General features: G+C 40.6%; 1 protein-coding gene across 1 annotated transcript in view; it reads left to right on the top strand.

The window, feature by feature from the left end:
- Positions 1–5,989: 5,989 nt before the first annotated feature.
- The window catches only part of LOC120026282 (endoglin-like), a 57,425-nt gene continuing 47,731 nt past the window's right edge, over positions 5,990–15,683 (top strand). Inside the window, exons 1-2 of the mRNA XM_038971109.1 lie at positions 5,990–6,093; positions 8,021–8,250. Coding sequence (XP_038827037.1) covers positions 8,187–8,250 — 64 coding nt within the window. The 5' untranslated portion in view covers positions 5,990–6,093; positions 8,021–8,186. The remainder of the gene's footprint in view (positions 6,094–8,020; positions 8,251–15,683) is intronic.

The following is a 15,683-nucleotide window of genomic DNA, read 5'->3' as shown; positions in this document are numbered from 1 at the left end:
ATTTACAGTTAACAACATTGTACATTTAATCCAGTATAAACAAATGTACAGAATATATTATACAACACAAAATTCACAAATTCTACAGCACAACGGCAGAGGCATGTCTTAAGTGTAAAACTAACAACGACTCAATAATCCATGCCTTCTGGGAATGCTATAAAGTCCAGAAGCTATGGGCAGAGTTATAAAGTTGGCTGTCAGAAGTATTACACTCTAAAAACAAAAGGTTCCTGGAAGATCTTTTAGAGGTTCTTCAAATTGAAACTGGGGGGGAACCTCTATAAATTCTTAAAAATAATATAAATTCTTAAAACTTTAATGGTTCCTTGAATAACCTTTTGGGGTTTCCCCCCATTATTTGTATTATTAATCAGCATAACAATAACAACACAATAGTTTAGGAGTCAATGTTTATTATGATTTTAGTGGCAAAGCAGAATTCAAAAATCTAAATATTAGGTAAACTCCCAGCAGAGCTCCAAGTTCAGTCAATATATCCTCTGGCGTGTTAATATGTTGTGACTGAGTCCTATAAGGTTTTAGAGAAACCATTAATACAAATTAGATGATAGCCTACATGTGACCTGTATAACATTATATGACAAACCAATACCAATTGCACACAATGGTGGAAAAAGTATCCAACTGTCATACTTGAGTAAAAGTTTAGATACAGTACCTTATGTCACGTTGGTAACAATGATTCGGGAGACAGGCGCAGGAATGCGTAATAGGTTTTTTTGTTACACCCCAAATTACGGCGTGCCGTAAAAAGGGCACGGGGACGAAGACCAAACAAACACGTACACAACACACAGGATTGAAACCCCAAAAAGGAGCGAGGAGTACCTTGAATAAATACACACGCGCACAATGATTAACACACGGGACGGAACCTGTAATCTGATCAATCCACAAGGGCACGAAAGCCCAAAACAGAACAAGTATTTGATACACTGCCGATTTTGCAGGTTTTCCTACTTACAAAGCATGTAGAGGTCTGTAATTTTTTATCATAGGTACACTTCAACTGTGAGAGACGGAATCTAAAACAAAAATTCAGAAAATCACATTGTATGATTTTTAAGTAATTAATTTGCATTTTATTGCATGACATAAGTATTTGATCACCTACCAACCAGTAAGAATTCCGGCTCTCACAGACCTGTTAGTTTTTCTTTAAGAAGCCCTCCTGTTCTCCACTGATTACCTGTATTAACTGCACCTGTTTGAACTCGTTACCTGTATAAAAGACACCTGTCCACACACTCAATCAAACAGACTCCAACCTCTCCACAATGGCCAAGACCAGTGTAAGGACATCAGGGATAAAATTGTAGACCTGCACAAGGCTGGGATGAGCTACAGGACAATAGGCAAGCAGCTTGGTGAGAAGGCAACAACTGTTGGCGCAATTATTAGAAAATGGAAGAAGTTGAAGATGACGGTCAATCACCCTCGGTCTGGGGCTCCATGCAAGATCTCACCTCGTGGGGCATCAATGATCATGAGGAAGGTGAGGGATCAGCCCAGAACTACACGGCAGGACCAGGTCAATGACCTGAAGAGAGCTGGGACCACAGTCTCAAAGAAAACCATTAGTAACACACTACGCCGTCATGGATTAAAATCCTGCAGCGCACGCAAGGTCCCCCTGCTCAAGCCAGCGCATGTCCAGGCCCGTCTGAAGTTTGCCAATGACCGTCTGGATGATCCAGAGGAGGAATGGGAGAAGGTCATGTGGTCTGATGAGACAAAAATAGATATTTTTGGTCTAAACTCCACTCGCTGTGTTTGGAGGAAGAAGAAGGATGAGTACAACCCCAAGAACACCATCCCAACCGTGAAGCATGGAGGTGGAAACATCATTCTTTGGGGATGCTTTTCTGCAAAGGGGACAGGACGACTGCACCGTATTGAGGGGAGGATGGATGGGGCCATGTATCACGAGATCTTGGCCAACAACCTCCTTCCCTCAGTAAGAGCATTGAAGATGGGTCGTGGCTGGGTCTTCCAGCATGACAACAACCCGAAACACACAGCCAGGGCAACTAAGGAGTGGCTCCGTAAGAAGCATCTCAAGGTCCTGGAGTGGCCTAGCCAGTCTCCAGACCTGAACCCAATAGAAAATCTTTGGAGGGAGCTGAAAGTCCGTATTGCCCAGCGACAGCCCCGAAACCTGAAGGATCTGGAGAAGGTCTGTATGGAGGAGTGGGCCAAAATCCCTGCTGCAGTGTGTGCAAACCTGGTCAAGAACTACAGGAAACGTATGATCTCTGTAGTTGCAAACAAAGGTTTCTGTACCAAATATTAAGTTCTGCTTTTCTGATGTATCAAATAATTATGTCATGCAATAAAATGCAAATTAATTACTTAAAAATCATACAATGTGATTTTCTGGATTTTTGTTTTTTAGATTCCGTCTCTCACAGTTGAAGTGAACCTATGATAAAAATTACAGACCTCTACATGCTTTGTAAGTAGTAAAACCTGCAAAATCGGCAGTGTATCAAATACTTGTTCTCCCCACTCTATATACAAATACTAATCAGTGGGAATTGGGGACAGGTGCGCGTGATGAAAGTTCCGGAGGGATCCGTGACACCTTAATATAAATTTACTCAAGTAAAAGTGAAAGTCAGCCAGTAAAATACTACTTGAGTAAAAGTCTAAAAGTATTTGGTTTTAAATATACTTAAGTATCAAAAGTAAATGTAATTGCTAAAATATACTTAAGTATCAAAAGTAAACATATAAATAATTTAGAATTCCTTATATTAAGCAAAGCAGGTGGCACCATTTTCCTGTTTTTACATTTTTCGGATAGCCAGTGTCACACTCAGACATTATTTACAAAAGATGAATTTGTGTTTAGTGAGTCTGCCAGAACAGAGGCAGTAGGAATGATGACGTGTTCTCTTGATAAGTGGTGAATTTGGCTATTTTCCTGTCCTGCTATGCATTCAAAATGTAACGAGTACTTTTGGTTGTCAGGGAAAATGTATGGAGTAAGAAATACAATATTTTCTTTAGGGATATAAGTAAAAGTTGTCAAAAATATAAATATTCAAGTAAAGTACAGATACCCCCAAAAGCTACTGTAGTAGTTTAAAGTATTTTTACTTAAGTACTTTACACCACTGATTGTACATACCTTGTTTGCCTCCCTGTCAGTATACCTGCAGACACAGAGACACACAAATAAGTGGGCAGTTCAGTCATCTGTGCCAAATTCAGCTAACGCCTTCATATTATTTGTATATCTTTGTTGATTGACATCCACTGAATTGTGTACATTTTCTGTTTTAGAAAGAATTTTACATTTACATTTTAGTCATTTAGCAGACGCTCTTATCCAGAGCGACTTACAGTAGAGTGCATACATTTTATTACATTTACATACTGAGACAAGGATATCCCTACCGGCCAAACCCTCCCTAACCCGGACGACGCTATGCCAATTGTGCGTCGCCCCACGGACCTCCCGGTTGCGGCCGGCTGCGACAGAGCCTGGGCGTGAACCCAGAGACTCTGGTGGCGCAGCTAGCACTGCGATGCGGTGCCCTAGACCACTGCGCCACCCGGGAGGCGCATTTTAAAAGGGAGAAAGTTCGAAACTTCACAGCCATTTGCACAAATATGAAAAAATACATGGTATCATCATACAACAATATCAATTGAGATCATACAAGGGAGAAACCTTACCTTAAATAAAGGAGATCTTAAAATGTTTAAGAATGTCACTACCGTACCTAGCTTGAAGGTAGGACAAATATTAAGGGAAACAACTTGTGTTTAGCATCATGTATTAGGATACCAAAATGGGCCAGTTCAATCAGCCTTTCACATTGTAGCCTACATCACATAAAACATTTAAGAGTAAAAATGTCAGATTGATGTGAGCCGTTATTGACATGGGGACTTTACAATGCATTCCATCCACCAGCCATCATACAACTCCGTGGAGGCTAGTGGAGGGAGAAATGGGGAGTATCGACAAACGCTTGATAGGCCAACATGTACACCTACAACCTTAGGCCAACACGATATAACAAATGCACGGTATGACCTCCAGATCCCGTCTTGCCCATCTCCCACGTCATGCACCAAAGCTATTTGCTAACACACGGCCTTGTCTCAGCATCCATAAGGAAACATGTGAGCTGGCGCATGGAGACTTTCACAAATTTCCCCTCCGACTGACGTGCTGCTGACTGTCGACATGGAAACCAGTGGCACCGTGCTGAAAACAAGCGTCAACCCGCTGAAACTGGCGATAGCAGAGGATGACGACAGAGCGCCGGATTGTTTCCTGTTATTCTCCCCCCCACAAGCTCATAGAGGAGACGCACCTTGAACGCCGAGGTGTACGTGCAGTCTGTCTGTATCGTCCGGGACGCTGCTATGCTAGGCATGTGGGTGTTTATCTACCTAGCTGTCTTTGATGAATGGCCAATGTACTGTAGTCCTCCTCCTGTGTCTACTTACATGTAGAGGGGTGTCTACAACGAGCTGAGAGTTTGTGCATGTTTTATTGAACAGGATCTGAGTTATGTGATACTTACAAGTGGCCTATGTTTGTTCTTCCATGGAGTCCTGGAGGAAAGAATGTTATCTAAGGTATCTCCCCTCTAAGTCTGGTGTCAACAAGCTGAAATTGTATACATTTTCCTAATACAGGACATGAGTCTGGAGTCATGAGTCAAGTGTTTTTGTAGGCTTCATAGCATACACCAAATCCTATAGTCAAGTTCTTTCACAGGACTGGTACTATACCACATGTCTGGTTTACAGAACACATTGAGCAATAATTATATATTCCAAACAAACACAAACTGCCTCTATTCTTGTGGATTTTCATAAAGAATATCCAAAATCTATTTGAAAAGGTTTCTTCCAACACTTTTACAAACATGTTAACCTGCTTGTAGGCCAACAGTAGGCAATGTAATACCACATACATTTAAAACCTTATTCCTGTTCTGTTCTTAGCAACAACAACATTCACATATCTGCCCTTGCTCCATATACGGCACAGGGTTATAAACATTGTGGCACCGCCAATGACTTAGCCTACTCTTTGACCAGAATACGGCGAAAAATATATATATTCAAAGCTCAAACACATGACAATGATATGTTATTTTAAATGAAAAGCCTGCCGTGTGTCTCCATGAAGGCTGCAGCCATTGTTACAGTATGAAATTATGAATGTGTAATTTATCCTTCACTGCAGTCACCTGTTATGCCCTCTCTGTTTCTCTGTTCCCAACTATACAACTTATTAATTTGTCTATCAAATAAGAGATTTAACAAGAGGACAATTGCCGGATATCATCATCACAACATCATAATATTCTATATTAGTAATATGTTTATTCATTAGAATGTCTTATTTTAACTCTGAAATTACATCCCTGGTCACAAGATCTAAATGTGTTATAAACAAAACAGTCTAGAGTATTGCGAGAGAGTACACAAGTTACGACACCACAATAGAGGAATAAATAATGATTGTTGTAGCAATATTGTCCTCAAGAGGGCGGTGTGATACCCAGCTGGTTGTGATAACTGAAGTGAGAATCTTCCAAAACCCAGGGATCATCATCATCATTCCATCTGAGATTATAAGGACACAAGCCCTTTATTTATGATACATGTCTACGTAACATTGTGGGTTTCTACAATGATATTAAGATGTAATATTGGTGAATGGATTATGGAAAGAACAAACTCATTCATACTTGTCTTTTTTAGACTTTCTTTTCATTCATTGGGTTGATACCTGTTGACCATACATGATTGCTGTCGATTCACCTGAGTTGCAAAATCTCAAAGAAATCCCTGGGTTGTCTTTCACAATGTACTGTGCTGTCTTTCACAATGTACTGTGCTGACCAGAAGTCCGGGCATTGACGTGAGTGAAGCACATTAGCAGCAGGACGCGAGGCTCTGATCAATGGGAGTGGTCCTAAAGTACGTCTGTGCCCGCACGCCTGGCCACACTAGAACGTTTCTGAAAGTTTACATGACTGACCGCTTCTCACGCGCTCGTGGATTAGCCTATACCCGGCCATTCTCCGTTGATATGTGAGTTGTATCAATGATTTGTTGTCAGCTTTACTTGTTGTCACTGATACAATGTATTCCCTTGTTGTGTTGTTTATTTTAAGCCAATGGTAGTTGACAATTACGTAAAATAACTTGTTAACAAGTATTACAAAGTTGTCAACTGTGAGCTATTGTCAGGTAAAACGTATATTAGCCTGTAGCTGTATATGCAACCAAATATTAACGATGAGTTTCACTTATTCATCCTATTTATATCAGTCAAATTAAAAAGTAACGTTTTTTATTTTGTTTCACTTTAATAGCCTGTCTTCAGATTGCCTGAAATATTCAACTACTTTCTAATGTCCATTGTCTATAATTATAGTGATTTGTTTATTTAAAAAAATGTATGTACCACTATGGGTCTGATGTTCAACACAATGTCAGCGTTATTAGGCATCAATAATTCGGGTCTGTCTGGTTAAGGAAGTATCCAAAGTTACAATTGTTTTGCTTTGGTTGCATATAAACAGTTGAAAGTATTTTCCCCTCGCAGTATATGAATAGCAAGAGAGCAGTCTCTCCCGTTTATCAGATCTCAGCATTGTAATATTATTTAAAGAAAGCGACGCCGTACCATTTCCTGACAGACTGGGCCAGCAGTTACTGACAACTGGATTACCCATAGAGCTCTGCGCCCTAATGTGAATAAAACTGGGCTTTGCAAGAAAAGATAGTCCCATTGGAAGTATAAACTTAATACGTTTGTAACCTATCATTACAAGGTTTTTACATGATTAACAATGAAGAAGTTCCATGCTTGATATTGTAGAAGCTTATTCTAGCATGCATTGTTAACACAATATATTCCCTGTGTTTTACTTCAAATGGCAACACATAATAGTGGAGAAACAATACTTTTTGTTGTGTGAAACGGTAAAAGTAAAAGTTATGTCAACTCATTTTGTGCTACAACCTTATAAATAGAGCAGTCTCTCCCCTCAGGATTCTCTGTATCCACATGCTGATTTATTATATAGTTATTCCATACCCTTAAAATGATAAACCACCCACTGCTTGTTGCACGTGCTGTAGTTGGTCATATTTGTCAAGAATTGAATGATTATCATATTTTGAATCTTGATTAGGTATCATAGCAACAGTTGTAATCAAGCACTTTACTAGAAAATGGGGGGTAGCTGAGTAGAGAGCAGCACAGTAGAGAGCATTACATTTATTAGAAATGGCCTTGTTAATCATCACTTTTAAAGATGTTAATCAGCGTGCTGCATCTCATCCTTCCCGTTTAGGAACAGGCCCTCAGGAGAGAAAATTAAATCCTATAATAAGCTCACATAGCATAGCACTGTCCTAGATAAAAAACAGAAAAATAGATAAAAGATAAAGTGATGCAGTTAATCTTGGCAACACCATCTCACCATTTCATTTTCAATGGCAAAGGTTCCTTGAGGGGATTTGTAAAGCTTGCCAGCATTGACTGTAGAGAATGAGTATCACATTGATTAATTAGTATTTTTTAATTATGGCAAAGAAAAAGTATGTGCATTGAAATTATATTAATTCTACTGTGATGTGGTAATATACATGTTCAACATCAGTTACTGTATATTCTACTGTGATGTGATGATATAAATGTTCGACATCAGTTATATCAGAGGTATACACTATTTCTTATTGGTTGTAACGTGTCACTATTATTTGAATCACCTCATCTATGGTAGTATCTCAATTGCATACTCCTCGCATCCTCTCTCCTCTTTCTCAAAACCCATTGGAGGAGAAGGTCAGAGGGGAGGGACCTCTGGCTTTTTCATCCAATGTGTTTTGAGAAGGAGGCGGGAGGAGAGTGGAGAAAGGATGCGAGGAGTATGCAATTGAGATTCTCCCTATGAATTTGCTTGGCAGTCGGCTATCTCCTACTGACGCCCTGCCTCTTTTCTCTTAGCTAACCTTTGACCTATCAAGGCTGGATTTGTGTGGTCACCCCTCTGGAGCGGAACCACTGTCACCACAGTCACAGCCGTGCTGCCATTGGACACTGCTCTCACTGCTCAAGCACCTAGACACCGGCCAGTGCTTCTTTGAGACTCCCGCAGATATCTGACTTTGAGATGGAGAGCAGCAACATGTCGCTTTTACCTCTACTTCTACTGTGCCTTGCCATCGCCACTTCAGGTAAGACCAATGTTTGGTTGAACCTCCAACTTCCATCTCTTTTATATGGTTGTGTTAGTGAAAAGGCGCTTGGTTGACAGCTAGTGTGCTAGACTTGACTTGGAGACTGATATTGAATTGAAGCCTAGAGGGTCTTTCCTTCAGAGTAAGCAATGTAAAAAAAAAAAAAGCCATTAATCTTCAATTTGACCTGTCAAGACTTTGTTATTCTAAACTCTTTTTGAAAAACCAACCCAGAGCTTTATTTTCTCTCTGTAAACCATTAGGATTTCCAGTTGATTGGATGAGTCTGTATAATAGGATATCGTTTAGGTACAGAGATTTTGTTTAATTTTGGGCCTGACTGACAATAATTCCTAAAGCCTCATTTATTTTAAACTTGTAAAGGATAAGGACGAAATGATACATGTGTGCATCCGTTTATTATTGTGCTGGTATATGCTATAGGCAGGGTATACTTTTTTTGCGTTGCATGTATATTTTTAGGTATGATAAATGTCTGTAGTTGCTAGTTGGCAGCTAGCTCGAGTGTTATGTAGGGAATGGAAAAGTATCTGCAATGTTCAGTAATGCTCTGACAGGTCTTGTGTTATGCTTAGGCTGCTAACAGTTGTGGTGGATCCTTTGGGTGATGCTTATTGTCAGTTGGTTATGTAGTCAGATGAAGCAGATGTGGTGCAGGCCATTCCAGAAGACCCTCAGGTTCATACACTTATATCCTCCCTGTGCTCAAGTGGTACTTTGTACTTAGTATGCACATTTGATGTATTTGGCTCTCAAAGAAAAAAGAAAGCAGCCAAAAACATAACCAAGACATTAGAAAAATAAACTTTATTCATGCCAAAACATTTATTGGAGTATTTTATGAGCCCCTCAAGACTTCAACATGGGAATACTATGTAGTAATGCTGCTGAACACAGCATTTTGTTGACTCCAATGACTTGTGAGAGGCTGAGGTTGTGACTGAACTCTCTGTTGACAGTGTAGCCCTCTGCAGTGGATCCTGGTTGGGGATCTGTGTCCTGTCTGGGTCTCACTGGTTTAAATCCCTATGGGCCTCCATTTGCGCTCCAGTCCAGACGGTAGTTGGGCTCCAGACTTCTGTTCTGTAGTTCCATGGGGGCTGTCAGCTTTACAGTCTCTCTCTGGGGGTGTCCCAACGGGGGGCTGTGTCGACTGTAGGCGTCATTGCAGGCCAGTCATTTTCAACGGGGGGCTGTGTTGACTGTAGGCGTCATTGCAGGCCAGTCATTTCCAACGGGGGGCTGTGTTGACTTCTGCCTTCTTCTTTGCAGTAGCTCCATAGGAGACTCTTAATTATTCTTCCCCTAAAGCGGCAATGTATTGATTATTGTCCCCTTCTGCTGTAGTTCTCCATAGGAGCCTGCCACAGTTCCTCCTTCCTTCTTCCAGGGGGGCTGTAGTGACTATATCGGCTCCCAGCTGCAATTAGTTCGCTGTGGGAGCCTGACGTGACGGTTGTCGACTTTAGGCTTCTCACTGCACTTCCTCCTAGCCGGGTCCCTCTCCACAGACTGAAGGAAAAGTACAAAAGTGATTAGTCAACCGCCTGAAAGGGAGGGGAGCCTGAAGGGGACCTTGGGGGAAGCAGACATATGGAGGGAGATGGAAGGGAGGGAGGGCGAGTAGCAGAACAGCAGGCAGGGGAGCCACTGGGACCACATCCTCAGGAAGCCATGCTGGAGGCTGAAGGGTGGGGAGGGGTGCAGATGATGGTGGTGGTGGTGGTGGTGGGAGGGGGTTATGTAACTCTCCAAGAGCATATCAGTGGCACAGTGGGGGGCGAATCGGGAAAGGGGTGTAGTGAAAGAGAGGGGGATGAAAGGAGAGGGAAGGAGAGAGAGAGATAGAGGATGCATTGAGGGATGAGGCAGAGAGATGGAGAGACTGAGATAAGAGATGATGCAAAGGAGAGGGAGATACAGAAAGAGGGAGGGGACTAAAGAGAGTGAGAGAGATAGAGAAATACAATATGGCAAGATGCAGAGAGAGAGAAAAAACAGGGAGAGATGGATAGAGATGACAGACAGCTCCTTAGTAGGGCCTTATAGAGGGAAATTACGAACTGAAAGAAAGCCCCGGCTGCCTTGGTTAAAAATGGCGCTGGGAGTCTAAATAGCTCACTTCCCCACACTGCAGCAGAGCCAGCCCTGTAGACTGCAGCCAGACTGGGTGGCAGGACCAGGGAGACGTAGTGACGCGACTCCAGACCGATTTCTATCTCACTGTTGCAATTAGCAATTCAATTCTGACTGCCTTTCTTTTCTTATCTTTGACTCTAGCAGCGCTGAGTGGGACTAGCTATGCTACAGTATTTTGCTCTTCTCTACTCTCTCGCTCTCTCTCTCTCTCTCTCTCCCCGTCATCCCTGGAAGGAAGAGAAAGCGTTTGATGGGTTATGATAATGTTTGCAGCTGGATAACTTTTCCTGTTTGTAGATTTTGAAGTAATCTCCGGAGTAAATCATGGCAGCAGTGTCATGTAAAACTATTAGAGAGCCAAAGGATTCTTTCCAGCTTGCAAGTTATGTTGTTCTTGAAGTAAGTTGTTAACAAGGCACTCCCCTCATGCGACAAGACATACAGCATTTCAATGCACTGTAAAACACATCTAACTCACTCTAATATAGGCTATGCATAACCTAATGTTGATGTAGGCACACTTTCATCTAGGAAACCATTTAACTTAAACCTATTTAATATTTAATATCTAGGAAACATATTTTGCGGCTAATATTTACAGTAGTTTGTTTCTCATCTGCAAGGAGATGCTTCAAATCACGTCAAATGTATTCATCACATACACCGTTTACAGCAGGTACAAAAAGGTGCAGCAAATGCTTATGTGCTAGCTCCCTCAACAATGCAGTACAATAATCAATAATCAATAAAAACAATGAAAAGAGTAGAGTAAATAATAACAAGTAGTAGAAGTAATAGAAGAGGTAATGGACTGTATTTACACTGTATTTACAAATATAAAATGGGTACTGGAATCAATAGTATATCATAGAACAGTAGCCCTGTGTGTGTGTATGTGTGTGTATGTGTATGTGTATGTGTGTGTGTGTGTGTGTGTGTGTGTGTAAGGGTTGGATGTGTGGTTAGTCAGTGCAAATCATTTATATGGTGCATATCACTAACACATTGCTGTAAATTTACAGCAAAACATTTACAGTTAGCTACTGTAATTCTATATTACAGTATGGTACTGTAAAGAGCAATGCATTATGAGGGCTCAATGGCATTCCGCTACACTGCTGTGAAATTACAGCGATTACTGTAATTTTACAATAAAATGTTACATAAAAGTACTGTGTTATCAGTTTGGCTGTGTATTTACAGCAGCATATTGTGAATTATGGTGCATTGTGGAAAAATGTTGTGCTCAGGGAAGGAGTCTCTGGCTCATTAACATATTTTGAGGCGTGCCTTCAAGAGGCTCTATTACTTTTTTTCTGTTTTGCCTTGTAATCACAGACAGTTTGGAAGCCTTTGTTTAGGCCTCTAGAAGAGCAAGTGATATAAAACACCAAATATTAGTAAAAATGCTGTAATATACAAATACCTAACAGCAAACCTGCTTGCATCAATCCCATGTAATTACTGTAGCATTTACATTCTTACAGTCTAGTAGGCTAATTTTACAGTATTGTACTGTATCGTTACTCTGATATTACAGTAACGTACAGGAAGCTGGTGGCAAGTTACTATGAATATTATAGTAACAAACTCAGCATTATAGTAGCATCAAAAGGTATCTTGTTACAATGACAAAATATCTTGAAAACCAATGTATCGTTAACTACAACAACATTCTCCGTAACGGTTACAGAAATGGTTTAATTGCTATGACTGTGATATGTGTTTTTTTAAATCAACCTTAGTTTAATGCAATGACTGTACGTTGCTCTGGACAAGAGCGTCTGCTAAATGACCAAAATGTTCATGTAAAATGAACTTGCAAAGCACACTGCTGGGTATTATTCTAATAAGATCTGTGTGCAGTGTTCATTTTAAATGTACATTTTGGTCATTTAGCAGACTCTCTTGTCCAGAGCGACTTAAAATGAGTGCATTAAAGTAAGGTAGACAAACAAGAACGTACCACAGTCATAGCAAGTCAAAAGTTTATGTTACCGTTACCCAGAATATTGGTGTAGTTAAGCAGGCTACTTGCAAGTTTATTTTTGTATTAGAAAATAAAAAATACATGTATTCTAATTAAACTGTTACAAAATACATAAATTGCACTTCAGGCTAGTGAAATATAAATTACAAAATAGGTATTGAAGCTATTGAAATATCTATATCAAGTACATGTAACAGAAATACTGCCCATCGTTGGCACTAGCTGGCACTGTGAATCTGCAACACTTTTCTAACCATTGTGCTTCCAGTAATGCACTGTAAATTTTAGAAATACAGAATGTTGCTGTAGTCAGGTGTTACAGCAATATGCTGCCAATTTGTGTTTCAGTAAATGCAAGTAAATCTACAGTAATTTACTGGCTTCTGTGCTGACAGTATTCTACTGTACATTTACAGTAACCTACTGGCTACTGTGCTCCTGGGTCCCCCAGGTCAGGCTGGTCGAGTGGCTGTGGTGTGAGCCTTGAATGGCTCATTAGTAGCGGACGCTGATATAAACTCTTCATCAAAATGGCGATCTCCTTGTGCCGATGCCAGCAGCGGGCGTCTGCACACTATGGACAGATAAGGCATGGCATTGTGCAGCTCTTATCTCTGGCCAGTCTGCCCTTGCTCAGCCAAATGTCTGCTCAATCAGAAGTGTTGAAGGGGGACTTGTACCTGTCCCTTAAAAAAAAAACTCAGGCAAAGTGCTTGTTTGACTGTAAGTTTTTTGTATTTTCCCCAAATCCCAGAGAGAATAGTACTGGGTTGGTTGTTTGGTACCTATTCTGCATTTCCCACTATGCAAATTCATAAAGTATTTAGTATGCTCTGTTGGTGTGCTGCTTTGATCAAAGCAGTATGCATAAAGAGTTGTCAGCTAAACATTTAAAAGACAGGAAATTATTATTGAACAGTCAATGCTTTGAAGCTGTGATGGGTGTCATAGGTTTTAATTGAAGCTTGTTGCAATGCGTCTCATGGACTGGGTGTATAAAGTGGAACCTTTCTGATGATTCAGGCATCATACTGCTTTCTCTGGATTCATGTGGTAAAGCGCTGAAATTTCTCTTTGATTTATGACAAACTTGGTGTGTTCGGGGGCTTGTGAGTGTGTGGGTGCCTGTTGTTGTGTTTGTGTAGGGGCCACTTTTAGAGTTATAGAGTGTACCTCTGAATATGATCGTATGCTTTTGATTAGTTCTCCAGTCGGGCGGCCCCCGAAGTGACTCTTATCAACTCCATGCAAAAGGTTTTATTGTCTCCTTCTCTGTGTTGCTCTCCAAATCCCCCATTCTGTCACACCTCTGTGAAGCAGTAGGTGCTGTTGACTTTACATTCTGTAGGTTGCATATCTGATTGGAGGTTAATTCAACGGTAATGTGATTGGACAACAACTCCGATGTTATTAAATAGACTTAGATGAATTGTCTCTTGCTCTTTCTTCCTGACCTGCCGTGGTGAGATACACTCTCTGTGTTGCATGGTGCACTGAAACTTCTTTGTTACTTGAACATGAAAAATGGTTCGGTACTAGAATTGTTGTTATTTTAGGTACTTCTGTTAAATGTGTCTCATGTCATAAAGTCTGTTTATCAGCGCAGCCGATGTCCCCTTATAGCGTGAGCACACCGTTCATGCCTCTTGCCTGCTCCACTTACTCATTGCTAGAGCACTGGGAGTCTGGGCTGCAAACATGTTAGCTCCCCACCAGAGGAGGCTGGTGGGAGGAGCTATAGGAGGACGGGCTCATTGTAATGGCTTGAATGGAATAAATGGAACTGCATCAAACACATTAAACATATGGAAACCACTTATTTGACTCCGTTCCATAGATTCCATTCCAGTCATTACAATGAGCCATCCTTCTATAGCTCATCCCACCAGCCTCCACTGCTCCCCACTCATGCTGCACAGAAGTTTACACACTTGAATAATGCAACATGGCATGTAGAAATGTTCAAACGTAGTTACTGTTCACAAAACAATGTCAATACAGGCTAGAGCAAGAAGATACCGGTAGCTTCCAATTTTGTAGTCTAACTTTCCTTGCTAGCTTACATCAATTCACTACAAATCAAATCAAATGTTATTTGTCACATGCGCCGAATACAACAGGTGTAGTGCCAGTGAATTGAAGTTGAACATCGCCAAATGCATCAGTTTAATTAGGCCTAGATGTGCAATAAAAAGTATTGTGCCTATAGTTTATTTAATGAAACCCTGGTGAGCTGTTGATGACCGAGGTCAGGGCTCTCCAACCATGTTACTGGAGAGCTACCTTCCTGTAGGTTTTCACTCCAACCCTAGTTGTAACTAACCTGATCTCACTGAATCAATTTAAATGTTATGGGGACACCTATACACCACTATCAGTGTAGCTTATTATCATCTAGACATGATGTTGAAATATCTTCATGCCTAGAATAAAAACCTCCAGGCTTCCGTCATAAGAGTTCATTTAATGTGAAAAAATTAAGATTTACTGGGTGCAATTTGGAAAAACGAATCCTGTGTGAATCGTGCTCTAGAATAACGCACATGCTTGGATAATAATCAAATTAAGCTTTATTTATACTTCACATTTCAGTCATGGAATGCAAAGCAATGTCCTTCACAGGGAAAATAATTTAATAATGAAACTAAAAGCTGAAATATTTACTACACAACAAACACAAGATAAAAAAACTAAAGAATGACAAAATGGAATGACGGAATGACTAAACGGAATGACTTAAAAGGAAAAGCAAAGCTAAAAATATGTGTTCTAAGATCTCTTTTAAATATGTCCACGGTTTCAGTCGCCCTCAGGTTCTCTGACAGGCTATTCCAGAGGCTGAGGGTATAATATCTAAAGGCTGCCTCTCCATGCCTCTTGGTCCTCGGCTTTGGGATAGTTAAAAGGCCAGTGTCAGAGGACCTAAGGGACCTACTGGGTACATAATTTAAAAGCATTTATGACATGTATTGGGGTGCACAATCGTGGGTTGCTTTAAAAATCAATAGAATAATCTTAAAAGAATTACATAACCAACGTCTCTAGTGATACCCATCAGAATAGGGCTATAACATGGCAAAGAGTAAAGTGCGCTGCATCATCCCATCACAGAAATATCACTGAAATATTCTAGTTCCTACACATCACCTTCCACATTCAAACCAAATAGGCCTTTTATAGGCTAAGTTGATGAGCAAATGGGCAGCATCATGCTCATGTCAGTCTTCTAGAATGCAAATGTTGTCTTCCTAGTAGGACTTTGCAATAATTACATGTTGTG

Source organism: Salvelinus namaycush, chromosome 31 (genome assembly GCF_016432855.1).
Source record: "Salvelinus namaycush isolate Seneca chromosome 31, SaNama_1.0, whole genome shotgun sequence".
NCBI lineage: Eukaryota > Metazoa > Chordata > Actinopteri > Salmoniformes > Salmonidae > Salvelinus > Salvelinus namaycush.
Note: the sequence above shows the minus strand (reverse complement) of the source record. Positions and strands in the feature narration are given on the sequence as shown.